Source organism: Schistocerca piceifrons, chromosome 5 (genome assembly GCF_021461385.2).
Source record: "Schistocerca piceifrons isolate TAMUIC-IGC-003096 chromosome 5, iqSchPice1.1, whole genome shotgun sequence".
Taxonomy (NCBI): Eukaryota; Metazoa; Arthropoda; class Insecta; order Orthoptera; family Acrididae; genus Schistocerca; species Schistocerca piceifrons.
The window spans coordinates 220,246,789-220,274,309 of NC_060142.1; the positions used below are offsets into that span (position 1 = coordinate 220,246,789).

Consider the following 27,521-nt stretch of genomic DNA (forward strand, 5'->3'; position numbering starts at 1 on the left):
TTACAGCTGCCGGCGGAACTTGATATCCCCGTGGGCGGCTCTGGCGCTGGCTGCTGGGGTGACGCGAGGCGCACCGCAAGCGCCGGTGCCGGTGGCGCCGCGGTACGCAGCGGCAGCTGCCCGCACTAGCAGCGGCGCGCCCTCTGGAGCAGCCAGCCCGCGCCCACACGGCCGCTCCTCAGCCGCCTGCGCCGCCATCCGCGCCGCGAGTTCGCCGTGGCCGCGCCTCCTGCTCTCAGACTTAAACTCCTCCAAGAAATACGCATCCATACCAATGGTCTGCATATTCCCAGAGGCATAGCTTACCGCGGGCTTGACGGCCCCGTAGTAATACTCGCCTATCAGAAGATTCCTGAGCACATGAAAAAACATTGCGCGTCCGCGTGTTAGTTCTGGTACTCAGAAAATAATACTCAGTTACCGGGGAAACCAACTATGTCGTGCGCTTCATTGTTGCGTATGTCCTCAGCGACAGCTATATTAAACGTTTGTAATGATTTCCGACGATCTATTTCTACATCTACACCTACATGGATATTCTGCAAATCACATGTAAGTGCCTGGCAGAGGGTCCATCGAACCATTTTCAGATCTTATTGCAATCCCTTATAGTGCGGGGAAAAAACAAGCACTTATATCATTCCACGAGACCTCTGATTTCCCTTATTTTATTATAATGATCGTTTATGCCTATATGGGTCGGCGTCAACAAAATATTTTCGCATTCGTAAGAGAAAATTGGTGACTAAAATGTTGTGAGAGGATCCGCCGCACCGAAAAACGTCTTCGTTTTAATGCTGCCGATCCCAGACCCTGTATCATGTCCGTGAGACTGTCTCCCCTATTTCGGGATGATATGGAACGTGCTGCTCTTCGTTGAACTTTCTCGATGTCATCCGTTAATCCTATCTGGTAAGGATCCCAGGCCTTGCAGCAGTACTCCAAGAGATGACGGACAAGCGTGGCGTAGGCAGTTTCGTTAGTAGATCTGTTATATTTTTTAAGTATTATGCCACTAAAGCGCAGTCTTTGGTTTGCCTTCTGCCCAACATTTTCTATGTGTTCTTTCCAATTTAACTTGTCGTAATGGTAATTCCTAGGTATATAATTGAATTTAAGACCTTTAGATTAGACTGATTTAACGTGTACCCAAAGTTTAACAGATTCCTTTTAGCTCTCACGTGGATGACCTCACACTTGTCAATTTTCGCACCACTAACGCCCCTTTTCTAAATAGTTTTAAAATATTTTTTGATCTTCTTATGAGTTTACTAGCATCTGCAAACAAACTAAGAAAGCTGCTCAGATTGTCTCCTAAATCGTTTATGTAGATAAGAAACAGCAGATGGCCTATAACGCTGCCTTGGGTAACGCCAGAAATAACTTATGTCTTACTCGATGACTTTCTGTAAATTACCAGAATCTGTGACCTCTCCGAGAGGAAACTACGCTTTCAGTCACATAACTGAGACGATATTCCATCAGCACGCAATTCCACTACAAGCCACTTGTGTTGTACAGCGTCAAAAGTCTTTTGGAGGTCCAGAAATATGGATTCAATATGAAATCCCTTGTCAATAGCCCTCTACAGTTAGTGTGCATAAACAGCTACTTATGTTTCGAAAGAACGATGTTTTCTAAATCCATGTTGAGTGTGTGTCAATAGACCGTTCTCCTTGAGGTAATTCATAATATTAGAACACAGTATATGTTTTACAATCCTGCTTCATATGGACGTTAATGATATGGGCCTGCAATTTAGTGGATCACTCCACCTATGTCTCTTGAATATTGGTGTGACCTGTGCCAATTTCCAGTCTTCGGGAACGGAACTTTCGTCGATTGAGCGCTTGTATATGGTTGTTAAGTATGGAGCTATTGCATCAACATACTCTGTAAGGGCCGGCCGGTGTGGGCGTGCGGTTCTAGGCGCTTCAGTCTGGAACCACGTGACCGCTACGGTCGCAGGTTCGAATCTTGCCTCGGGCATGGATGTGTGTGATGTCCTTAGGTTAGCTAGGTTTAAGTAGTTCTAAGTTCTAGGGGACTGATGACCACAGATGTTAAGTCCCATAGTGCTCAGAGCCATTTGAACCATTTTTTTGAACTGTGAAAGGAATCTAACTGGTATACAGTCTCGATCAGAAGACTTGCTCTTATCAAGTAATTTCAGTTGCTTTAATGCTTCGAGGTTATCTACTTCTAAGTTACTCATGTTGGCAGCTGTTCTTCATTCGAATTCTGGAAATTTTATTTCGTCTCCTTTCGTGAAGGAGTATCGAAAGGCTGTGTTTAGTAACTCTGCATTCGCAGCACTGTCACCGGTAGTACTTCCATTGCTATCGCGCAGAGAGGGCATTGACTGTGTCTTGCCGCTACCATACTTTACATATGACCGGAATCTGTGTGGAGATTCTGCCAGGTTTCGAGGTAAAGTTTAGTTGTAGAAATTACTATAAGCGTGTCGCATTTATGTCCGCACTTTCTTTCGAGCTTCTGTAAAAGATCGCCAATCTTGGGGATTTTGCTTTCGTTTAAATTTGTTGTTTCTGTAACTGTGTCCTGACCAGTTTTGTGTACCAAAGGGGATCAGCTCCATCGTTTGTTAGTTTATTTGGTATAAATCTCCCAAATTCTGTTGATACCATTTCTTTGAATTCAAGGCACTACTTGTCTACACTTACATTGTTAATTTGAAAGGAGTGGATATTGTGTCCCAGGAATGTGTCAAGTGAACTTTTATATGCTTTTCTGAATAGGTATATTTCTCGTTTATTTTTGGAGGATTTGGGGGTTACAATATTCCAACTCGCTACGATAATCCTGTATTCACTAATCCCTGTATCCATTTTGATACTCGTTATTGCCTTGTTGTTAATAGGACAAGTGTGTTTTCACATCTGGTAGCTATTTGCGTGGGTTCATGAACTAATGCACGAAATAATTTTCAGAGAAATTATTTAGCACAATTTCAGATAATGTTTTATGCATGCCTCTGGATTTAATAATGTATTTTTGACAACATATCGAGTGTACATTCAAGTCACCACCAACTATAATTGTATGAGTCAGGTACCTGTTCGATATTAAACTCAAGTTTTCTTTGAAGCTTTCAGCACTTGTATCATCTGAGTTGGGATTACGGTAAAAGCCTCCAAACAATGACTTCTGCCCATACTAAATCGCATGGAGTTATCCGCTTCAGTGTCGCTACAATATAATCCCCCTTCTGACAGGAACAAACATGCCACCGCCGACGGCGTTTAGCCTATCCTTTCGGAACACCGTTATATTCTTCGCAAAAATTTCGGCCGTACTTACCTCCGGCTTTAGCTACCTTTCAGTGCCTATAACGATTTGAGCATCTATGTTTTCTATTAGTGCTTGGAGCTCTGGAACTTTCCGAGCAACACTACTACAATTTACAACTGTTTCACCGATAGTTCCTGTATCTACGTTCTTCCTATGGACGACCTGTACCCTTTGAGACTGACGCCCTTTTTGTATTTCCCGAGGCCCCCTAATCTAAAAAATAAATAAAACCACCCCCATATTTTTTAGGCAGGGTTTAGGGCGCAAAACATCTAAGGTCATAAGCGCTCGGTATAGAACCACAGAATGCTGGGACCGCAAGGGTAAAAAACCGTTTCGAGGTCCAATACAGAAAGGAAGAAAAAACAAATCTAAAACGTCAAGACGCCACGGAAGATTATCTAAAAGACGTCGACAAGATATCGAAGTCACCAGGTAGAAGTCAGATCTCTTTAATCATATTACTGGTTTTTAAAAACTGAAAATGCAAGCCACAGCTATCAAGTCATCCGGCAAAGCGGGCGGCAGCCCGACCATAAGACGTAAGTAGCTAAAATAGGGGCAGGAGATCAGGAAATGTCTGGCTGTTAATGGCAGGCTACAGAAAGGACAGCTGGGTGAAGGGTTGCCACTCAACAAGTGGCGGTTACTAAAGCGGCGGTGCCCTGTTCGCAACCGAGCTAACATTACTTCCTTACGGTGAGACGGCCGGGAGGAAGTCGACCAGGCTGTTGGTAGAGGTTTGACTTCTCTGAGTTTGTTTCCATGAAGGGAGCACCAATTGTCACCAGTGACGTGATACACCGATAGAGGAAAGTACGAATATCTTGCGAGGGAACAGAGTAAGAGGCGGGCCGACCGAGATGGACTGCGCCCTTGGCTGCAGCATCAGCAGCGTCATGTCCAGGCACACCAACATGGCCAGGAACCAACATGAACATCACCTGGGCTCCCCCATCAGGGAACAGATGGAGGCAATCCTCGATCTGTCGAACGATGAGGTGGACTAGATCTGGATCATCCAGACTGTGAAGGGCACTGAGGGAGTCAGAGTATATCACACAGCGCGTGATTTGGTGCCTCTGGACATCGAGAACAGGAAAATAGGTTTTGGTAAGAATTGTGCACTGGTCGAGAAGCCGGTATTGAAATTTATCATCCACGACGATAATAGCACAGCCAACAAAAAAATGGCTCTGAGCACTATGGGACTTAACTGCTGTGGTCATTAGTCCCCTAGAACTTAGAACTACTTAAACCTAACTAACGTAAGGACATCACAATCACCCATGCCCAAGGCAGGATTCGAACCTGCGACCGTTGCGGTCACGCGGCTCCAGACTGTAGCGCCTAGAACCGCACGGACACTCCGGCCGGCCACAGCCAACACCGTGGGCGGACTTGGAGCTATCAGTGTACAAAAATATGCTATCAGCAAGTTGTGAGCGAAGTTCGAGAAATTGGCAGCGATAGGTCAGCTCGGGACTCGAATCCTCCGGGAACGAGGTGAGGTCAAACTGAACACAAACCTGTGACTGAAGCCAAGGTAGAGAACGGCTCTCACCCATTCGGAAAGTGGCAGCAAGTGTGAATTGCAGCTGCTGAAGCAGGTGACGAAAGCGGACGCCGGGAGGCCACAGAGAAGAAACGTACATCTCGTATTGGTGGTCAAGAACGACATAAAGAAAAGGGTCAAAGGTTGGGTGGTCTGGCATGGAGGAAAGCCGACACGCAAACCTACTGAGTAGGATGTCGCGCCGGTATGATAGAGGTAGTTTACCGGCTTCTGCATAGAGACTCTCAAGTGGGCTAGTACGGAAGGCACCAGTGGCGAGACGGATCCCCAAATGGTGTACTGTATTTAGACGGCGTAAGATAGACGGCCGTGCAGAGGAGTAGACAATGCATCCATAATCCAACTCGGAGCGGACAAGAGATCGATAGAGGTGGAGGAGTACAGTCCGGTCAGCCCCCAAGAGGTACCACTAAATAAACGAAGGACATTGAGGGATTGCGTGCAGCGTGCAGCCAGATAGGACACGTGGGGAGACCAACAGAGTTTCCTATCGAACGTAAGCCCTAAGAACTTCGTTGAATTCACGAAGGGAGAGCATTTTGGCCCAGCCGCAAGGACAGTGGAAGAAACGCTTTGTACCGCCAGAAGTTGACGCAAACAGATTTGGTAGCAGAAAAGCGGAAACCAATTGAGACACAGCACGAATAGAGACGGTCCAGACAACACTGAAGACAGCGTTGTAGGAGACACATCCGTCCGGAGCTGCAACAAATAGCAAAGTCGTCAACGAAAAGAGAGCCGGAAATGTCAGCTGGAAGGCAGTCCATAGCTGGGTTGATGGCTATGGCGAAAACGATGGCACTCAGTACGGAGCCCTGAGGCACCGTGCAGGGAAAGAGCGGTACAGGGAAAGAGCAGTAAAAGAGAGAATATTCCTACAAGCAAAACAAGGAAAATAAATGCAAGAGCCCATGAAGGCACGAGACGTCTACCCAAGAGAGGGGGAAAGGACAGGAGGAAAGGAGACAAGCAACGTAGAAAGAGAAATGGTGCTGCGAGGGCTGGGGCCCCATGGTAGACAAGCACTTACTCACCAAAGAGTAGTGAGCCCCTTGGGGGGAAAGAAACCACGCAGTCCACGCCACACAGCCCCTGCTCGCCGCCTGCGTATACTTGACTCCTGACCTATTCAACGGAACCCAAACTCCACCACCGAAGGGCGCAAGTCGAGAAGCATGCAGCCTGCACGGCCGCAGAACGGTCTGAGCCTGTGATTCAGGCCTCCACTCGGCTCTGCACCAAAGGTCCGTGATCGATCCTGTCGACTAAGCTGGCAGATCAGGCAGGAGACCCCGCCTTTCAACAGTAATTATACTTGATTAACTAGGAACACTCCAGATCAACGCTTTGAGGGATCTTCCTGAATAAGTTGAAGTGTGTCAAACAGTTTGCATCAGTAGTAGTACTTCCTGCCGGAAAATGGTCTCCAGAACTTCTCTGGTCTCCAGAACATCCCTGGTCTCCAGAACTTTCCTGGTCTCCAGAACTTCCCAGGCCTCCAGAACGCGATGTGGTCAACAGTACGGAAAGTATTGGGGTCTGTTTTGCAGTGGTACCCGCACAGGATCCAGATGGTACAGCAGATGAAATCTTGTGATCCTCAGCAGTGTTATGAATTTGCTCTTCGGTTTCTGGCATGGATCAAAGTTCGTGACATGTGGTCGGCAAATATTCTATAGAGTGACGAGACACATTTTACACTACAGGGTGCTGTGAATTCACAGACCTACCGACTTGGCGGTACAGTCGAAAGGTGTGATGTGCACGAAAAGCCATCGAATTCGCCGTATGTGACTGTATGATATGGATTAGCAAGCATAATTCTTCCCAGTTCGTTCTTCTTTTAAGCGTATACACCCAGATGGCCTGTCTGTGGTACCACGAAGTCTGCACATTACCGAGACCTTCTCCTACAGCATGTGACCCCTGCTTTGAAGGAGATTAACTGTGTGGAAAGTACCGATTTCATACAAGATGGAGCAACACCTTGCGTCGCTCGCCCAGTGAGAGATATGATTAATACAACATTTCATGGACGTATTATCTCCAGAGATCTTTCTGATGCAGTGCCTGCAAGGTTACCCGATGTGATTCATGTGACTTGTGGCTATGAGGATATGGATTAGAACCGGTTCACTAGGGACATGATCGGAATCCACTCGATCTGTAAATAGGAACACGTTGTTCCGATTTCATCGGAACTGCTGCGACCAACAGTTGATCACGTCGCTTTTCGATTGCAGCATCTCATCGACGCATGTGCTGCACAAAGTGTTAAGCGATTGTTAATAATAAAATCAACATAAAGTCTTTGTCATTTGTTTGATTTCTTCTGGACACGTCCCGTTCCTGATCCGTTACATATGGAAACGTTACTGCATGTAAGTCATCCGTGCATTCACATCGCCAGATTTGCACCTGGAGGCCAAAACTGGAACTAAATTTTTTTTATAACGTAAATCGTTTACACAATGGAAGTCCGAATAAACAAGCAAAATATCTGGTCGTTAAAACAGAAGAGGTCATTGTGATCGATTTTAAGCGCACATATTGACATGCAAGACATCCGAAGAGCCTTCACTACCAGGTGCAATAGTAGTGTGGTTGACTAACACAAATTGCCGGTCCGCGACACCAGCACAAAGCTTACGTCAGCAATGTTCGCTAACATTACAAGTTGAATGCAGAGACCATATATTCGTTATAAAAATATACTTCTTTCGATGTTTTGTAAGCCTCTCGTGACGGCAGTATTTATTTACTGTTTGGAGGAGCATATTACAAGCATTTTTACGGTCAGATAACCCAAGTGGAAAATGACGATCTTTATCTTGTAACACAGTACGCAATAATCTTCTGGTAGCATGAAGAACATACCATTTATTGGACAAAATTTGCACAGGTAATTATACATTTTGGAGTCCCACTTCTCAACCACTCCAGCAACATCAAAGTCATGTAAGTAAGAGTATGATAGTGGGATAGACCAAATCCGGCGCAAATGACAGCAGAAGTTGTTACGGAGTAGACAGCCGGAGTGTATCATAGCTGATTAAGCAAAAGTCTGTCGTCTTCCTGTAAGGTCCACCATGCAGATGACGGCTCCTTCCAAGTGAGATGTCTTGCAGACGGTGGCGCCACGCTCGGTGGCGGCCAGTAGCTCGTCATCGGTGGCAGTGCATTGTGGCAGGTCCTCTGCAGACACAGCAGGTGTTTACTCCGCAAGCCACCTTACGGTGTGTGGGGGAAGGTGGGCGTCCCCGTAATGCAGGACTCAAAGGTTCCCGCTCGGGGAAGCTGTTGGAGATGGCATTCAGCTTCCCGGTCAGCTCCAGTCACCACAGCAAACTCCCACTACAGTCGTCCTCCAAAAGTCCACAGCCGCACACGGGCTGCACTAGCGGGGCGCCAGGATCCGGCCGTGTAGTGACCTGAGGGAATGATTTGATTCTTTGTTTTCATTTTATCAGCGTGTGGTGCAGTTTGTATGCGGCCAGCTCTATGTCTCACTAAAAACGAATGTGGAAATGTACGGGGCTCACAACAGGTGACACTAGATGACAATAACACATCGTGCTAACAGACAACAAATTAATTTCTTATTGTTAGTTATAATTTAATGGCTCTGAATTTGCCCTATCCAGATGTGTAAATCTGGGGGCAAGTAGCATTGTTGTATGTTAAATAATGTTGATACCTACATCTCAATAATTTACTTGTATGTATCTGCGAAAACGTGTCAGTCTTAATTTAATGACCCCCTGGTCACTATTCACCTATCCGAAAAGTAACTACGTATCTCTATAATGGCTCAAAGTATGTTAGACTTGAAAAAGTTAGCCGTCTTTTGCGACATATCAGAAATTAACTTACGTGCGACTTTTACAGCTGCCGGCGGAACTTGATATCCCCGTGGGCGGCTCTGGCGCTGGCTGCTGGGGTGACGCGAGGCGCACCGCAAGCGCCGGTGCCGGTGGCGCCGCGGTACGCAGCGGCAGCTGCCCGCACTAGCAGCGGCGCGCCCTCTGGAGCAGCCAGCCCGCGCCCACACGGCCGCTCCTCAGCCGCCTGCGCCGCCATCCGCGCCGCGAGTTCGCCGTGGCCGCGCCTCCTGCTCTCAGACTTAAACTCCTCCAAGAAATACGCATCCATACCAATGGTCTGCATATTCCCAGAGGCATAGCTTACCGCGGGCTTGACGGCCCCGTAGTAATACTCGCCTATCAGAAGATTCCTGAGCACATGAAAAAACATTGCGCGTCCGCGTGTTAGTTCTGGTACTCAGAAAATAATACTCAGTTACCGGGGAAACCAACTATGTCGTGCGCTTCATTGTTGCGTATGTCCTCAGCGACAGCTATATTAAACGTTTGTAATGATTTCCGACGATCTATTTCTACATCTACACCTACATGGATATTCTGCAAATCACATGTAAGTGCCTGGCAGAGGGTCCATCGAACCATTTTCAGATCTTATTGCAATCCCTTATAGTGCGGGGAAAAAACAAGCACTTATATCATTCCACGAGACCTCTGATTTCCCTTATTTTATTATAATGATCGTTTATGCCTATATGGGTCGGCGTCAACAAAATATTTTCGCATTCGTAAGAGAAAATTGGTGACTAAAATGTTGTGAGAGGATCCGCCGCACCGAAAAACGTCTTCGTTTTAATGCTGCCGATCCCAGACCCTGTATCATGTCCGTGAGACTGTCTCCCCTATTTCGGGATGATATGGAACGTGCTGCTCTTCGTTGAACTTTCTCGATGTCATCCGTTAATCCTATCTGATAAGGATCCCAGGCCTTGCAGCAGTACTCCAAGAGATGACGGACAAGCGTGGCGTAGGCAGTTTCGTTAGTAGATCTGTTATATTTTTTAAGTATTATGCCACTAAAGCGCAGTCTTTGGTTTGCCTTCTGCCCAACATTTTCTATGTGTTCTTTCCAATTTAACTTGTCGTAATGGTAATTCCTAGGTATATAATTGAATTTAAGACCTTTAGATTAGACTGATTTAACGTGTACCCAAAGTTTAACAGATTCCTTTTAGCTCTCACGTGGATGACCTCACACTTGTCAATTTTCGCACCACTAACGCCCCTTTTCTAAATAGTTTTAAAATATTTTTTGATCTTCTTATGAGTTTACTAGCATCTGCAAACAAACTAAGAAAGCTGCTCAGATTGTCTCCTAAATCGTTTATGTAGATAAGAAACAGCAGATGGCCTATAACGCTGCCTTGGGTAACGCCAGAAATAACTTATGTCTTACTCGATGACTTTCTGTAAATTACCAGAATCTGTGACCTCTCCGAGAGGAAACTACGCTTTCAGTCACATAACTGAGACGATATTCCATCAGCACGCAATTCCACTACAAGCCACTTGTGTTGTACAGCGTCAAAAGTCTTTTGGAGGTCCAGAAATATGGATTCAATATGAAATCCCTTGTCAATAGCCCTCTGCAGTTAGTGTGCATAAACAGCTACTTATGTTTCGAAAGAACGATGTTTTCTAAATCCATGTTGAGTGTGCGTCAATAGACCGTTCTCCTTGACGTAATTCATAATATTAGAACACAGTATATGTTTTACAGTCCTGCTTCATATGGACGTTAATGATATGGGCCTGCAATTTAGTGGATCACTCCACCTATGTCTCTTGAATATTGGTGTGACCTGTGCCAATTTCCAGTCTTCGGGAACGGAACTTTCGTCGATTGAGCGCTTGTATATGGTTGTTAAGTATGGAGCTATTGCATCAACATACTCTGTAAGGGCCGGCCGGTGTGGGCGTGCGGTTCTAGGCGCTTCAGTCTGGAACCACGTGACCGCTACGGTCGCAGGTTCGAATCTTGCCTCGGGCATGGATGTGTGTGATGTCCTTAGGTTAGCTAGGTTTAAGTAGTTCTAAGTTCTAGGGGACTGATGACCACAGATGTTAAGTCCCATAGTGCTCAGAGCCATTTGAACCATTTTTTTGAACTGTGAAAGGAATCTAACTGGTATACAGTCTCGATCAGAAGACTTGCTCTTATCAAGTAATTTCAGTTGCTTTAATGCTTCGAGGTTATCTACTTCTAAGTTACTCATGTTGGCAGCTGTTCTTCATTCGAATTCTGGAAATTTTATTTCGTCTCCTTTCGTGAAGGAGTATCGAAAGGCTGTGTTTAGTAACTCTGCATTCGCAGCACTGTCGCCGGTAGTACTTCCATTGCTATCGCGCAGAGAGGGCATTGACTGTGTCTTGCCGCTACCATACTTTACATACGACCGGAATCTGTGTGGAGATTCTGCCAGGTTTCGAGGTAAAGTTTAGTTGTAGAAATTACTATAAGCGTGTCGCATTTATGTCCGCACTTTCTTTCGAGCTTCTGTAAAAGATCGCCAATCTTGGGGATTTTGCTTTCGTTTAAATTTGTTGTTTCTGTAACTGTGTCCTGACCAGTTTTGTGTACCAAAGGGGATCAGCTCCATCGTTTGTTAGTTTATTTGGTATAAATCTCCCAAATTCTGTTGATACCATTTCTTTGAATTCAAGGCACTACTTGTCTACACTTACATTGTTAATTTGAAAGGAGTGGATATTGTGTCCCAGGAATGTGTCAAGTGAACTTTTATATGCTTTTCTGAATAGGTATATTTCTCGTCTATTTTTGGAGGATTTGGGGGTTACAATATTCCAACTCGCTACGATAATCCTGTATTCACTAATCCCTGTATCCATTTTGATACTCGTTATTGCCTTGTTGTTAATAGGACAAGTGTGTTTTCACATCTGTAGCTATTTGCGTGGGTTCATGAACTAATGCACGAAATAATTTTCAGAGAAATGATTTAGCACAATTTCAGATAATGTTTTATGCATGCCTCTGGATTTAATAATGTATTTTTGACAACATATCGAGTGTACATTCAAGTCACCACCAACTATAATTGTATGAGTCAGGTACCTGTTTGATATTAAACTCAAGTTTTCTTTGAAGCTTTCAGCATTTGTATCATCTGAGTTGGGATTACGGTAAAAGCCTCCAAACAATGACTTCTGCCCATACTAAATCGCATGGAGTTATCCGCTTCAGTGTCGCTACAATATAATCCCCTTTTGACAGCAACAAACATGCCACCGCCGACGGCGTTTAGCCTATCCTTTCGGAACACCGTTATAGTCTTCGCAAAAATTTCGGCCGAACTTACCTCCGGCTTTAGCTATCTTTCAGTGCCTATAACGATTTGAGCATCTATGTTTTCTATTAGTGCTTGGAGCTCTGGAACTTTCCGAGCAACACTACTACAATTTACAACTGTTTCACCGATAGTTCCTGTATCTACGTTCTTCCTATGGACGACCTGTACCCTTTGAGACTGACGCCCTTTTTGTATTTCCCGAGGCCCCCTAATCTAAAAAATAAATAAAACCACCCATATTTTTTAGGCAGGGTTTAGGGCGCAAAACATCTAAGGTCATAAGCGCTCGGTATAGAACCACAGAATGCTGGGACCGCAAGGGTAAAAAACCGTTTCGAGGTCCAATACAGAAAGGAAGAAAAAACAAATCTAAAACGTCAAGACGCCACGGAAGATTATCTAAAAGACGTCGACAAGATATCGAAGTCACCAGGTAGAAGTCAGATCTCTTTAATCATATTACTGGTTTTTAAAAACTGAAAATGCAAGCCACAGCTATCAAGTCATCCGGCAAAGCGGGCGGCAGCCCGACCATAAGACGTAAGTAGCTAAAATAGGGGCAGGAGATCAGGAAATGTCTGGCTGTTAATGGCAGGCTACAGAAAGGACAGCTGGGTGAAGGGTTGCCACTCAACAAGTGGCGGTTACTAAAGCGGCGGTGCCCTGTTCGCAACCGAGCTAACATTACTTCCTTACGGTGAGACGGCCGGGAGGAAGTCGACCAGGCTGTTGGTAGAGGTTTGACTTCTCTGAGTTTGTTTCCATGAAGGGAGCACCAATTGTCACCAGTGACGTGATACACCGATAGAGGAAAGTACGAACATCTTGCGAGGGAACAGAGTAAGAGGCGGGCCGACCGAGATGGACTGCGCCCTTGGCAGCAGCATCAGCAGCGTCATGTCCAGGCACACCAACATGGCCAGGAACCCACATGAACATCACCTGGGCTCCCCCATCCGGGAACAGATGGAGGCAGTCCTCGATCTGTCGAACGATGAGGTGGACTAGATCTGGATCATCCAGACTGTGAAGGGCACTGAGGGAGTCAGAGTATATCACACAGCGCGTGATTTGGTGCCTCTGGACATCGTGAACAGGAAAAAAGGATTTGGTAAGAATTGTGCACTGGTCGAGAAGCCGGTATTGAAATTTATCATCCACGACGATAATAGCACAGCCAACAAAAAAATGGCTCTGAGCACTATGGGACTTAACTGCTGTGGTCATTAGTCCCCTAGAACTTAGAACTACTTAAACCTAACTAACGTAAGGACATCACAATCACCCATGCCCAAGGCAGGATTCGAACCTGCGACCGTTGCGGTCACGCGGCTCCAGACTGTAGCGCCTAGAACCGCACGGACACTCCGGCCGGCCACAGCCAACACCGTGGGCGGACTTGGAGCTATCAGTGTACAAAAATATGCTATCAGCAAGTTGTGAGCGAAGTTCGAGAAATTGGCAGCGATAGGTCAGCTCGGGACTCGAATCCTCCGGGAACGAGGTGAGGTCAAACTGAACACAAACCTGTGCCTGAAGCCAAGGTAGAGAACGGGTCTCACCCATTCGGAAAGTGGCAGCAAGTGTGAATTGCAGCTGCTGAAGCAGGTGACGAAAGCGGACGCCGGGAGGCCACAGAGAAGAAACGTACATCTCGTATTGGTGGTCAAGAACGACATAAAGAAAAGGGTCAAAGGTTGGGTGGTCTGGCATGGAGGAAAGCCGACACGCAAACCTACTGAGTAGGATGTCGCGCCGGTATGATAGAGGTAGTTTACCGGCTTCTGCATAGAGACTCTCAAGTGGGCTAGTACGGAAGGCACCAGTGGCGAGACGGATCCCCAAGTGGTGTACTGTATTTAGACGGCGTAAGATAGACGGCCGTGCAGAGGAGTAGACAATGCATCCATAATCCAACTCGGAGCGGACAAGAGATCGATAGAGGTGGAGGAGTACAGTCCGGTCAGCCCCCAAGAGGTACCACTAAATAAACGAAGGACATTGAGGGATTGCGTGCAGTGTGCAGCCAGATAGGACACGTGGGGAGACCAACAGAGTTTCCTATCGAACGTAAGCCCTAAGAACTTCGTTGAATTCACGAAGGGAGAGCATTTTGGCCCAGCCGCAAGGACAGTGGAAGAAACGTGGAAGAAACGTTTTGTACCGCCAGAAGTTGACGCAAACAGATTTGGTAGCAGAAAAGCGGAAACCAATTGAGACACAGCACGAATAGAGACGGTCCAGACAACACTGAAGACAGCGTTGTAGGAGACACATCCGTCCGGAGCTGCAATAAATAGCAAAGTCGTCAACGAAAAGAGAACTGGAAATGCCAGCTGGAAGGCAGTCCATAATTGGGTTGATGGTTATGGCGAAAACGATGGCACTCAGTACGGAGCCCTGAGGCACCGTGCAGGGGAAGAGCGGTACAGGGAAAGAGCAGTAAAAGAGAGAATATTCCTACAAGCAAAACAAGGAAAATAAATGCAAGAGCCCATGAAGGCACGAGACGTCTACCCAAGAGAGGGGGAAAGGACAGGAGGAAAGGAGACAAGCAACGTAGAAAGAGAAATGGTGCTGCGAGGGCTGGGGCCCCATGGTAGACAAGCACTTACTCACCAAAGAGTAGTGAGCCCCTTGGGGGGAAAGAAACCACGCAGTCCACGCCACACAGCCCCTGCTCGCCGCCTGCGTATACTTGACTCCTGACCTATTCAACGGAACCCAAACTCCACCACCGAAGGGCGCAAGTCGAGAAGCATGCAGCCTGCACGGCCGCAGAACGGTCTGAGCCTGTGATTCAGGCCTCCACTCGGCTCTGCACCAAAGGTCCGTGATCGATCCTGTCGACTAAGCTGGCAGATCAGGCAGGAGACCCCGCCTTTCAACAGTAATTATACTTGATTAACTAGGAACACTCCAGATCAACGCTTTGAGGGATCTTCCTGAATAAGTTGAAGTGTGTCAAACAGTTTGCATCAGTAGTAGTACTTCCTGCCGGAAAGTGGTCTCCAGAACTTCTCTGGTCTCCAGAACATCCCTGGTCTCCAGAACTTTCCTGGTCTCCAGAACTTCCCAGGCCTCCAGAACGCGATGTGGTCAACAGTACGGAAAGTATTGGGGTCTGTTTTGCAGTGGTACCCGCACAGGATCCAGATGGTACAGCAGATGAAATCTTGTGATCCTCAGCAGTGTTATGAATTTGCTCTTCGGTTTCTGGCATGGATCAAAGTTCGTGACATGTGGTCGGCAAATATTCTATAGAGTGACGAGACACATTTTACACTACAGGGTGCTGTGAATTCACAGACCTACCGACTTGGCGGTACAGTCGAAAGGTGTGATGTGCACGAAAAGCCATCGAATTCGCCGTATGTGACTGTATGATATGGATTAGCAAGCATAATTCTTCCCAGTTAGTTCTTCTTTTAAGCGTATACACCCAAATGGCCTGTCTGTGGTACCACGAAGTCTGCACATTACCGAGACCTTCTCCTACAGCATGTGACCCCTGCTTTGAAGGAGATTAACTGTGTGGAAAGTACCGATTTCATACAAGATGGAGCAACACCTTGCGTCGCTCGCCCAGTGAGAGATATGATTAATACAACATTTCATGGACGTATTATCTCCAGAGATCTTTCTGATGCAGTGCCTGCAAGGTTACCCGATGTGATTCATGTGACTTGTGGCTATGAGGATATGGATTAGAACCGGTTCACTAGGGACATGATCGGAATCCACTCGATCTGTAAATAGGAACACGTTGTTCCGATTTCATCGGAACTGCTGCGACCAACAGTTGATCACGTCGCTTTTCGATTGCAGCATCTCATCGACGCATGTGCTGCACAAAGTGTTAAGCGATTGTTAATAATAAAATCAACATAAAGTCTTTCTCATTTGTTTGATTTCTTCTGGACACGTCCCGTTCCTGATCCGTTACATATGGAAACGTTACTGTATGTAAGTCATCCGTGCATTCACATCGCCAGATTTGCACCTGGAGGCCAAAACTGGAACTAAATTTTTTTATAACGTAAATCGTTTACACAATGGAAGTCCGAATAAACAAGCAAAATATCTGGTCGTTAAAACAGAAGAGGTCATTGTGATCGATTTTAAGCGCACATCTTGACATGCAAGACATCCGAAGAGCCTTCACTACCAGGTGCAATAGTAGTGTGGTTGACTAACACAAATTGCCGGTCTGCGACACCAGCACAAAGCTTACGTCAGCAATGTTCGCTAACATTACAAGTTGAATGCAGAGACCATATATTCGTTATAAAAATATACTTCTTTCGATGTTTTGTAAGCCTCTCGTGACGGCAGTATTTATTTACTGTTTGGAGGAGCATATTACAAGCATTTTTACGGTCAGATAACCCAAGTGGAAAATGACGATCTTTATCTTGTAACACAGTACGCAATAATCTTCTGGTAGCATGAAGAACATACCATTTATTGGACAAAATTTGCACAGGTAATTATGCATTTTGGAGTCCCACTTCTCAACCACTCCAGCAACATCAAAGTCGTGTAAGTAAGAGTATGATAGTGGGATAGACCAAATCCGGCGCAAATGACAGCAGAAGTTGTTACGGAGTAGACAGCCGGAGTGTATCATAGCTGATTAAGCAAAAGTCTGTCGTCTTCCTGTAAGGTCCACCATGCAGATGACGGCTCCTTCCAAGTGAGATGTCTTGCAGACGGTGGCGCCACGCTCGGTGGCGGCCAGTAGCTCGTCATCGGTGGCAGTGCATTGTGGCAGGTCCTCTGCAGACACAGCAGGTGTTTACTCCGCAAGCCACCTTACGGTGTGTGGGGGAAGGTGGGCGTCCCCCTAATGCAGGACTCAAGGTTTCCCGCTCGGGGAAGCTGTTGGAGATGGCATTCAGCTTCCCGGTCAGCTCCAGTCACCACAGCAAACTCCCACTACAGTCGTCCTCCAAAAGTCCACGGCCGCACACGGGCTGCACTAGCGGGGCGCCAGGATCCGGCCGTGTAGTGACCTGAGGGAATGATTTGATTCTTTGTTTTCATTTTATCAGCGTGTGGTGCAGTTTGTATGCGGCCAGCTCTATGTCTCACTAAAAACGAATGTGGAAATGTACGGGGCTCACAACAGGTGACACTAGATGACAATAACACATCGTGCTAACAGACAACAAATTAATTTCTTATTGTTAATTATAATTTAATGGCTCTGAATTTGCCCTATCCAGATGTGTAAATCTGGGGGCAAGTAGCATTGTTGTATGTTAAATAATGTTGATACCTACATCTCAATAATTTACTTGTATGTATCTGCGAAAACGTGTCAGTCTTAATTTCATGACCCCCTGGTCACTATTCACCTATACGAAAAGTAACTACGTATCTCTATAATGGCTCAAAGTATGTTAGACTTGAAAAAGTTAGCCGTCTTTTGCAACATATCAGAAATTAACTTACGTGCGACTTTTACAGCTGCCGGCGGAACTTGATATCCCCGTGGGCGGCTCTGGCGCTGGCTGCTGGGGTGACGCGAGGCGCACCGCAAGCGCCGGTGCCGGTGGCGCCGCGGTACGCAGCGGCAGCTGCCCGCACTAGCAGCGGCGCGCCCTCTGGAGCAGCCAGCCCGCGCCCACACGGCCGCTCCTCAGCCGCCTGCGCCGCCATCCGCGCCGCGAGTTCGCCGTGGCCGCGCCTCCTGCTCTCAGACTTAAACTCCTCCAAGAAATACGCATCCATACCAATGGTCTGCATATTCCCAGAGGCATAGCTTACCGCGGGCTTGACGGCCCCGTAATAATACTCGCCTATCAGAAGATTCCTGAGCACATGAAAAAACATTGCGCGTCCGCGTGTTAGTTCTGGTACTCAGAAAATAATACTCAGTTACCGGGGAAACCAACTATGTCGTGCGCTTCATTGTTGCGTATGTCCTCAGCGACAGCTATATTAAACGTTTGTAATGATTTCCGACGATCTATTTCTACATCTACACCTACATGGATATTCTGCAAATCACATGTAAGTGCCTGGCAGAGGGTCCATCGAACCATTTTCAGATCTTATTGCAATCCCTTATAGTGCGGGGAAAAAACAAGCACTTATATCATTCCACGAGACCTCTGATTTCCCTTATTTTATTATAATGATCGTTTATGCCTATATGGGTCGGCGTCAACAAAATATTTTCGCATTCGTAAGAGAAAATTGGTGACTAAAATGTTGTGAGAGGATCCGCCGCACCGAAAAACGCCTTCGTTTTAATGCTGGCGATCCCAGACCCTGTATCATGTCCGTGAGACTGTCTCCCCTATTTCGGGATGATATGGAACGTGCTGCTCTTCGTTGAACTTTCTCGATGTCATCCGTTAATCCTATCTGGTAAGGATCCCAGGCCTTGCAGCAGTACTCCAAGAGATGACGGACAAGCGTGGCGTAGGCAGTTTCGTTAGTAGATCTGTTATATTTTTTAAGTATTATGCCACTAAAGCGCAGTCTTTGGTTTGCCTTCTGCCCAACATTTTCTATGTGTTCTTTCCAATTTAACTTGTCGTAATGGTAATTCCTAGGTATATAGTTGAATTTAAGACCTTTAGATTAGACTGATTTAACGTGTACCCAAAGTTTAACAAATTCCTTTTAGCTCTCACGTGGATGACCTCACACTTGTCAATTTTCGCACCACTAACGCCCCTTTTCTAAATAGTTTTAAAATATTTTTTGATCTTCTTATGAGTTTACTAGCATCTGCAAACAAACTAAGAAAGCTGCTCAGATTGTCTCCTAAATCGTTTATGTAGATAAGAAACAGCAGATGGCCTATAACGCTGCCTTGGGTAACGCCAGAAATAACTTATGTCTTACTCGATGACTTTCTGTAAATTACCAGAATCTGTGACCTCTCCGAGAGGAAACTACGCTTTCAATCACATAAGTGAGACGATATTCCATCAGCACGCAATTCCACTACAAGCCACTTGTGTTGTACAGCGTCAAAAGTCTTTTGGAGGTCCAGAAATATGGATTCAATATGAAATCCCTTGTCAATAGCCCTCTACAGTTAGTGTGCATAAACAGCTACTTATGTTTCGAAAGAACGATGTTTTCTAAATCCATGTTGAGTGTGTGTCAATAGACCGTTCTCCTTGAGGTAATTCATAATATTAGAACACAGTATATGTTTTACAATCCTGCTTCATATGGACGTTAATGATATGGGCCTGCAATTTAGTGGATCACTCCACCTATGTCTCTTGAATATTGGTGTGACCTGTGCCAATTTCCAGTCTTCGGGAACGGAACTTTCGTCGATTGAGCGCTTGTATATGGTTGTTAAGTATGGAGCTATTGCATCAACATACTCTGTAAGGGCCGGCCGGTGTGGGCGTGCGGTTCTAGGCGCTTCAGTCTGGAACCACGTGACCGCTACGGTCGCAGGTTCGAATCTTGCCTCGGGCATGGATGTGTGTGATGTCCTTAGGTTAGCTAGGTTTAAGTAGTTCTAAGTTCTAGGGGACTGATGACCACAGATGTTAAGTCCCATAGTGCTCAGAGCCATTTGAACCATTTTTTTGAACTGTGAAAGGAATCTAACTGGTATACAGTCTCGATCAGAAGACTTGCTCTTATCAAGTAATTTCAGTTGCTTTAATGCTTCGAGGTTATCTACTTCTAAGTTACTCATGTTGGCAGCTGTTCTTCATTCGAATTCTGGAAATTTTATTTCGTCTCCTTTCGTGAAGGAGTATCGAAAGGCTGTGTTTAGTAACTCTGCATTCGCAGCACTGTCGCCGGTAGTACTTCCATTGCTATCGCGCAGAGAGGGCATTGACTGTGTCTTGCCGCTACCGTACTTTACATACGACCGGAATCTGTGTGGAGATTCTGCCAAGTTTCGAGGTAAAGTTTAGTTGTAGAAATTACTATAAGCGTGTCGCATTTATGTCCGCACTTTCTTTCGAGCTTCTGTAAACGATCGCCAATCTTGGGGATTTTGCTTTCGTTTAAATTTGTTGTTTCTGTAACTGTGTCCTGACCAGTTTTGTGTACCAAAGGGGATCAGCTCCATCGTTTGTTAGTTTATTTGGTATAAATCTCCCAAATTCTGTTGATACCATTTCTTTGAATTCAAGGCACTACTTGTCTACACTTACATTGTTAATTTGAAAGGAGTGGATATTGTGTCCCAGGAATGTGTCAAGTGAACTTTTATATGCTTTTCTGAATAGGTATATTTCTCGTTTATTTTTGGAGGATTTGGGGGTTACAATATTCCAACTCGCTACGATAATCCTGTATTCACTAATCCCTGTATCCATTTTGATACTCGTTATTGCCTTGTTGTTAATAGGACAAGTGTGTTTTCACATCTGGTAGCTATTTGCGTGGGTTCATGAACTAATGCACGAAATAATTTTCAGAGAAATTATTTAGCACAATTTCAGATAATGTTTTATGCATGCCTCTGGATTTAATAATGTATTTTTGACAACATGTCGAGTGTACATTCAAGTCACCACCAACTATAATTGTATGAGTCAGGTACCTGTTTGATATTAAACTCGAGTTTTCTTTGAAGCTTTCAGCATTTGTATCATCTGAGTTGGGATTACGGTAAAAGCCTCCAAACAATGACTTCTGCCCATACTAAATCGCATGGAGTTATCCGCTCAGTGTCGCTACAATATAATCCCCTTCTGACAGCAACAAACATGCCACCGCCGACGGCGTTTAGCCTATCCTTTCGGAACACCGTTATAGTCTTCGCAAAAATTTCGGCCGAACTTACCGCCGGCTTTAGCTATCTTTCAGTGCCTATAACGATTTGAGCATCTATGTTTTCTATTAGTGCTTGGAGCTCTGGAACTTTCCGAGCAACACTACTACAATTTACAACTGTTTCACCGATAGTTCCTGTATCTACGTTCTTCCTATGGACGACCTGTACCCTTTGAGACTGACGCCCTTTTTGTATTTCCCGAGGCCCCCTAATCTAAAAAATAAATAAAACCACCCATATTTTTTAGGCAGGTTTTAGGGCGCAAAACATCTAAGGTCATAAGCGCTCGGTATAGAACCACAGAATGCTGGGACCGCAAGGGTAAAAAACCGTTTCGAGGTCCAATACAGAAAGGAAGAAAAAACAAATCTAAAACGTCAAGACGCCACGGAAGATTATCTAAAAGACGTCGACAAGATATCGAAGTCACCAGGTAGAAGTCAGATCTCTTTAATCATATTACTGGTTTTTAAAAACTGAAAATGCAAGCCACAGCTATCAAGTCATCCGGCAAAGCGGGCGGCAGCCCGACCATAAGACGTAAGTAGCTAAAATAGGGGCAGGAGATCAGGAAATGTCTGGCTGTTAATGGCAGGCTACAGAAAGGACAGCTGGGTGAAGGGTTGCCACTCAACAAGTGGCGGTTACTAAAGCGGCGGTGCCCTGTTCGCAACCGAGCTAACATTACTTCCTTACGGTGAGACGGCCGGGAGGAAGTCGACCAGGCTGTTGGTAGAGGTTTGACTTCTCTGAGTTTGTTTCCATGAAGGGAGCACCAATTGTCACCAGTGACGTGATACACCGATAGAGGAAAGTACGAATATCTTGCGAGGGAACAGAGTAAGAGGCGGGCCGACCGAGATGGACTGCGCCCTTGGCTGCAGCATCAGCAGCGTCATGTCCAGGCACACCAACATGGCCAGGAACCAACATGAACATCACCTGGGCTCCCCCATCAGGGAACAGATGGAGGCAATCCTCGATCTGTCGAACGATGAGGTGGACTAGATCTGGATCATCCAGACTGTGAAGGGCACTGAGGGAGTCAGAGTATATCACACAGCGCGTGATTTGGTGCCTCTGGACATCGAGAACAGGAAAATAGGTTTTGGTAAGAATTGTGCACTGGTCGAGAAGCCGGTATTGAAATTTATCATCCACGACGATAATAGCACAGCCAACAAAAAAATGGCTCTGAGCACTATGGGACTTAACTGCTGTGGTCATTAGTCCCCTAGAACTTAGAACTACTTAAACCTAACTAACGTACGGACATCACAATCACCCATGCCCAAGGCAGGATTCGAACCTGCGACCGTTGCGGTCACGCGGCTCCAGACTGTAGCGCCTAGAACCGCACGGACACTCCGGCCGGCCACAGCCAACACCGTGGGCGGACTTGGAGCTATCAGTGTACAAAAATATGCTATCAGCAAGTTGTGAGCGAAGTTCGAGAAATTGGCAGCGATAGGTCAGCTCGGGACTCGAATCCTCCGGGAACGAGGTGAGGTCAAACTGAACACAAACCTGTGCCTGAAGCCAAGGTAGAGAACGGGTCTCACCCATTCGGAAAGTGGCAGCAAGTGTGAATTGCAGCTGCTGAAGCAGGTGACGAAAGCGGACGCCGGGAGGCCACAGAGAAGAAACGTACATCTCGTATTGGTGGTCAAGAACGACATAAAGAAAAGGGTCAAAGGTTGGGTGGTCTGGCATGGAGGAAAGCCGACACGCAAACCTACTGAGTAGGATGTCGCGCCGGTATGATAGAGGTAGTTTACCGGCTTCTGCATAGAGACTCTCAAGTGGGCTAGTACGGAAGGCACCAGTGGCGAGACGGATCCCCAAATGGTGTACTGTATTTAGACGGCGTAAGATAGACGGCCGTGCAGAGGAGTAGACAATGCATCCATAATCCAACTCAGAGCGGACAAGAGATCGATAGAGGTGGAGGAGTACAGTCCGGTCAGCCCCCAAGAGGTACCACTAAATAAACGAAGGACATTGAGGGATTGCGTGCAGCGTGCAGCCAGATAGGGCACGTGGGGAGACCAACAGAGTTTCCTATCGAACGTAAGCCCTAAGAACTTTGTTGAATTCACGAAGGGAGAGCATTTTGGCCCAGCCGCAAGGACAGTGGAAGAAACGCTTTGTACCGCCAGAAGTTGACGCAAACAGATTTGGTAGCAGAAAAGCGGAAACCAATTGAGACACAGCACGAATAGAGACGGTCCAGACAACACTGAAGACAGCGTTGTAGGAGACACATCCGTCCGGAGCTGCAATAAATAGCAAAGTCGTCAACGAAAAGAGAACCGGAAATGCCAGCTGGAAGGCAGTCCATAATTGGGTTGATGGCCATGGCGAAAACGATGGCACTCAGTACGGAGCCCTGAGGCACCGTGCAGGGAAAGAGCGGTACAGGGAAAGAGCAGTAAAAGAGAGAATATTCCTACAAGCAAAACAAGGAAAATAAATGCAAGAGCCCATGAAGGCACGAGACGTCTACCCAAGAGAGGGGGAAAGGACAGGAGGAAAGGAGACAAGCAACGTAGAAAGAGAAATGGTGCTGCGAGGGCTGGGGCCCCATGGTAGACAAGCACTTACTCACCAAAGAGTAGTGAGCCCCTTGGGGGGAAGAAACCACGCAGTCCACGCCACACAGCCCCTGCTCGCCGCCTGCATATACTTGACTCCTGACCTATTCAACGGAACCCAAACTCCACCACCGAAGGGCGCAAGTCGAGAAGCATGCAGCCTGCACGGCCGCAGAACGGTCTGAGCCTGTGATTCAGGCCTCCACTCGGCTCTGCACCAAAGGTCCGTGATCGATCCTGTCGACTAAGCTGGCAGATCAGGCAGGAGACCCCGCCTTTCAACAGTAATTATACTTGATTAACTAGGAACACTCCAGATCAACGCTTTGAGGGATCTTCCTGAATAAGTTGAAGTGTGTCAAACAGTTTGCATCAGTAGTAGTACTTCCTGCCGGAAAGTGGTCTCCAGAACGTCTCTGGTCTCCAGAACATCCCTGGTCTCCAGAACTTTTCCTGGTCTCCAGAACTTCCCAGGCCTCCAGAACGCGATGTGGTCAACAGTACGGAAAGTATTGGGGTCTGTTTTGCAGTGGTACCCGCACAGGATCCAGATGGTACAGCAGATGAAATCTTGTGATCCTCAGCAGTGTTATGAATTTGCTCTTCGGTTTCTGGCATGGATCAAAGTTCGTGACATGTGGTCGGCAAATATTCTATAGAGTGACGAGACACATTTTACACTACAGGGTGCTGTGAATTCACAGACCTACCGACTTGGCGGTACAGTCGAAAGGTGTGATGTGCACGAAAAGCCATCGAATTCGCCGTATGTGACTGTATGATATGGATTAGCAAGCATAATTCTTCCCAGTTAGTTCTTCTTTTAAGCGTATACACCCAGATGGACTGTCTGTGGTACCACGAAGTCTGCACATTACCGAGACCTTCTCCTACAGCATGTGACCCCTGCTTTGAAGGAGATTAACTGTGTGGAAAGTACCGATTTCATACAAGATGGAGCAACACCTTGCGTCGCTCGCCCAGTGAGAGATATGATTAATACAACATTTCATGGACGTATTATCTCCAGAGATCTTTCTGATGCAGTGCCTGCAAGGTTACCCGATGTGATTCATGTGACTTGTGGCTATGAGGATATGGATTAGAACCGGTTCACTAGGGACATGATCGGAATCCACTCGATCTGTAAATAGGAACACGTTGTTCCGATTTCATCGGAACTGCTGCGACCAACAGTTGATCACGTCGCTTTTCGATTGCAGCATCTCATCGACGCATGTGCTGCACAAAGTGTTAAGCGATTGTTAATAATAAAATCAACATAAAGTCTTTCTCATTTGTTTGATTTCTTCTGGACACGTCCCGTTCCTGATCCGTTACATATGGAAACGTTACTGTATGTAAGTCATCCGTGCATTCACATCGCCAGATTTGCACCTGGAGGCCAAAACTGGAACTAAATTTTTTTATAACGTAAATCGTTTACACAATGGAAGTCCGAATGAACAAGCAAAATATCTGGTCGTTAAAACAGAAGAGGTCATTGTGATCGATTTTAAGCGCACATCTTGACATGCAAGACATCCGAAGAGCCTTCACTACCAGGTGCAATAGTAGTGTGGTTGACTAACACAAATTGCCGGTCCGCGACACCAGCACAAAGCTTACGTCAGCAATGTTCGCTAACATTACAAGTTGAATGCAGAGACCATATATTCGTTATAAAAATATACTTCTTTCGATGTTTTGTAAGCCTCTCGTGACGGCAGTATTTATTTACTGTTTGGAGGAGCATATTACAAGCATTTTTACGGTCAGATAACCCAAGTGGAAAATGACGATCTTTATCTTGTAACACAGTACGCAATAATCTTCTGGTAGCATGAAGAACATACCATTTATTGGACAAAATTTGCACAGGTAATTATACATTTTGGAGTCCCACTTCTCAACCACTCCAGCAACATCAAAGTCGTGTAAGTAAGAGTCTGATAGTGGGATAGACCAAATCCGGCGCAAATGACAGCAGAAGTTGTTACGGAGTAGACAGCCGGAGTGTATCATAGCTGATTAAGCAAAAGTCTGTCGTCTTCCTGTAAGGTCCACCATGCAGATGACGGCTCCTTCCAAGTGAGATGTCTTGCAGACGGTGGCGCCACGCTCGGTGGCGGCCAGTAGCTCGTCATCGCTGGCAGTGCATTGTGGCAGGTCCTCTGCAGACACAGCAGGTGTTTACTCCGCAAGCCACCTTACGGTGTGTGGGGGAAGGTGGGCGTCCCCCTAATGCAGGACTCAAAGGTTCCCGCTCGGGGAAGCTGTTGGAGATGGCATTCAGCTTCCCGGTCAGCTCCAGTCACCACAGCAAACTCCCACTACAGTCGTCCTCCAAAAGTCCACGGCCGCACACGGGCTGCACTATCGGGGCGCCAGGATCCGGCCGTGTAGAAACCTGAGGGAATGATTTGATTCTTTGTTTTCATTTTATCAGCGTGTGGTGCAGTTTGTATGCGGCCAGCTCTATGTCTCACTAAAAACGAATGTGGAAATGTACGGGGCTCACAACAGGTGACACTAGATGACAATAACACATCGTGCTAACAGACAACAAATTAATTTCTTATTGTTAATTATAATTTAATGGCTCTGAATTTGCCCTATCCAGATGTGTAAATCTGGGGGCAAGTAGCATTGTTGTATGTTAAATAATGTTGATACCTACATCTCAATAATTTACTTGTATGTATCTGCGAAAACGTGTCAGTCTTAATTTCATGACCCCCTGGTCACTATTCACCTATACGAAAAGTAACTACGTATCTCTATAATGGCTCAAAGTATGTTAGACTTGAAAAAGTTAGCCGTCTTTTGCAACATATCAGAAATTAACTTACGTGCGACTTTTACAGCTGCCGGCGGAACTTGATATCCCCGTGGGCGGCTCTGGCGCTGGCTGCTGGGGTGACGCGAGGCGCACCGCAAGCGCCGGTGCCGGTGGCGCCGCGGTACGCAGCGGCAGCTGCCCGCACTAGCAGCGGCGCGCCCTCTGGAGCAGCCAGCCCGCGCCCACACGGCCGCTCCTCAGCCGCCTGCGCCGCCATCCGCGCCGCGAGTTCGCCGTGGCCGCGCCTCCTGCTCTCAGACTTAAACTCCTCCAAGAAATACGCATCCATACCAATGGTCTGCATATTCCCAGAGGCATAGCTTACCGCGGGCTTGACGGCCCCGTAATAATACTCGCCTATCAGAAGATTCCTGAGCTCATGAAAAAACATTGCGCGTCCGCGTGTTAGTTCTGGTACTCAGAAAATAATACTCAGTTACCGGGGAAACCAACTATGTCGTGCGCTTCATTGTTGCGTATGTCCTCAGCGACAGCTATATTAAACGTTTGTAATGATTTCCGACGATCTATTTCTACATCTACACCTACATGGATATTCTGCAAATCACATGTAAGTGCCTGGCAGAGGGTCCATCGAACCATTTTCAGATCTTATTGCAATCCCTTACAGTGCGGGGAAAAAACGAGCACTTATATCATTCCACGAGACCTCTGATTTCCCTTATTTTATTATAATGATCGTTTATGCCTATATGGGTCGGCGTCAACAAAATATTTTCGCATTCGTAAGAGAAAATTGGTGACTAAAATGTTGTGAGAGGATCCGCCGCACCGAAAAACGCCTTCGTTTTAATGCTGGCGATCCTAGACCCTGTATCATGTCCGTGAGACTGTCTCCCCTATTTCGGGATGATATGGAACGTGCTGCTCTTCGTTGAACTTTCTCGATGTCATCCGTTAATCCTATCTGGTAAGGATCCCAGGCCTTGCAGCAGTACTCCAAGAGATGACGGACAAGCGTGGCGTAGGCAGTTTCGTTAGTAGATCTGTTATATTTTTTAAGTATTATGCCACTAAAGCGCAGTCTTTGGTTTGCCTTCTGCCCAACATTTTCTATGTGTTCTTTCCAATTTAACTTGTCGTAATGGTAATTCCTAGGTATATAGTTGAATTTAAGACCTTTAGATTAGACTGATTTAACGTGTACCCAAAGTTTAACAGATACCTTTTAGCTCTCACGTGGATGACCTCACACTTGTCAATTTTCG

The 27,521-nt window shown here is 46.3% G+C and overlaps 1 protein-coding gene across 1 annotated transcript; it reads right to left on the reverse strand.

Moving 5' to 3' along the window:
* LOC124798903 lies at positions 1-26,596 on the reverse strand. Its single transcript, XM_047262434.1, has 4 exons — positions 26,316-26,596; positions 17,551-17,898; positions 8,775-9,122; positions 1-352 (listed from the first exon to the last, which is right to left on the reverse strand). Exons 1-4 carry the CDS (start codon positions 26,594-26,596, stop codon positions 1-3), a joined length of 1,329 nt encoding a protein of 442 aa, XP_047118390.1.
* Between the last annotated feature and the right edge of the window lie 925 nt (positions 26,597-27,521).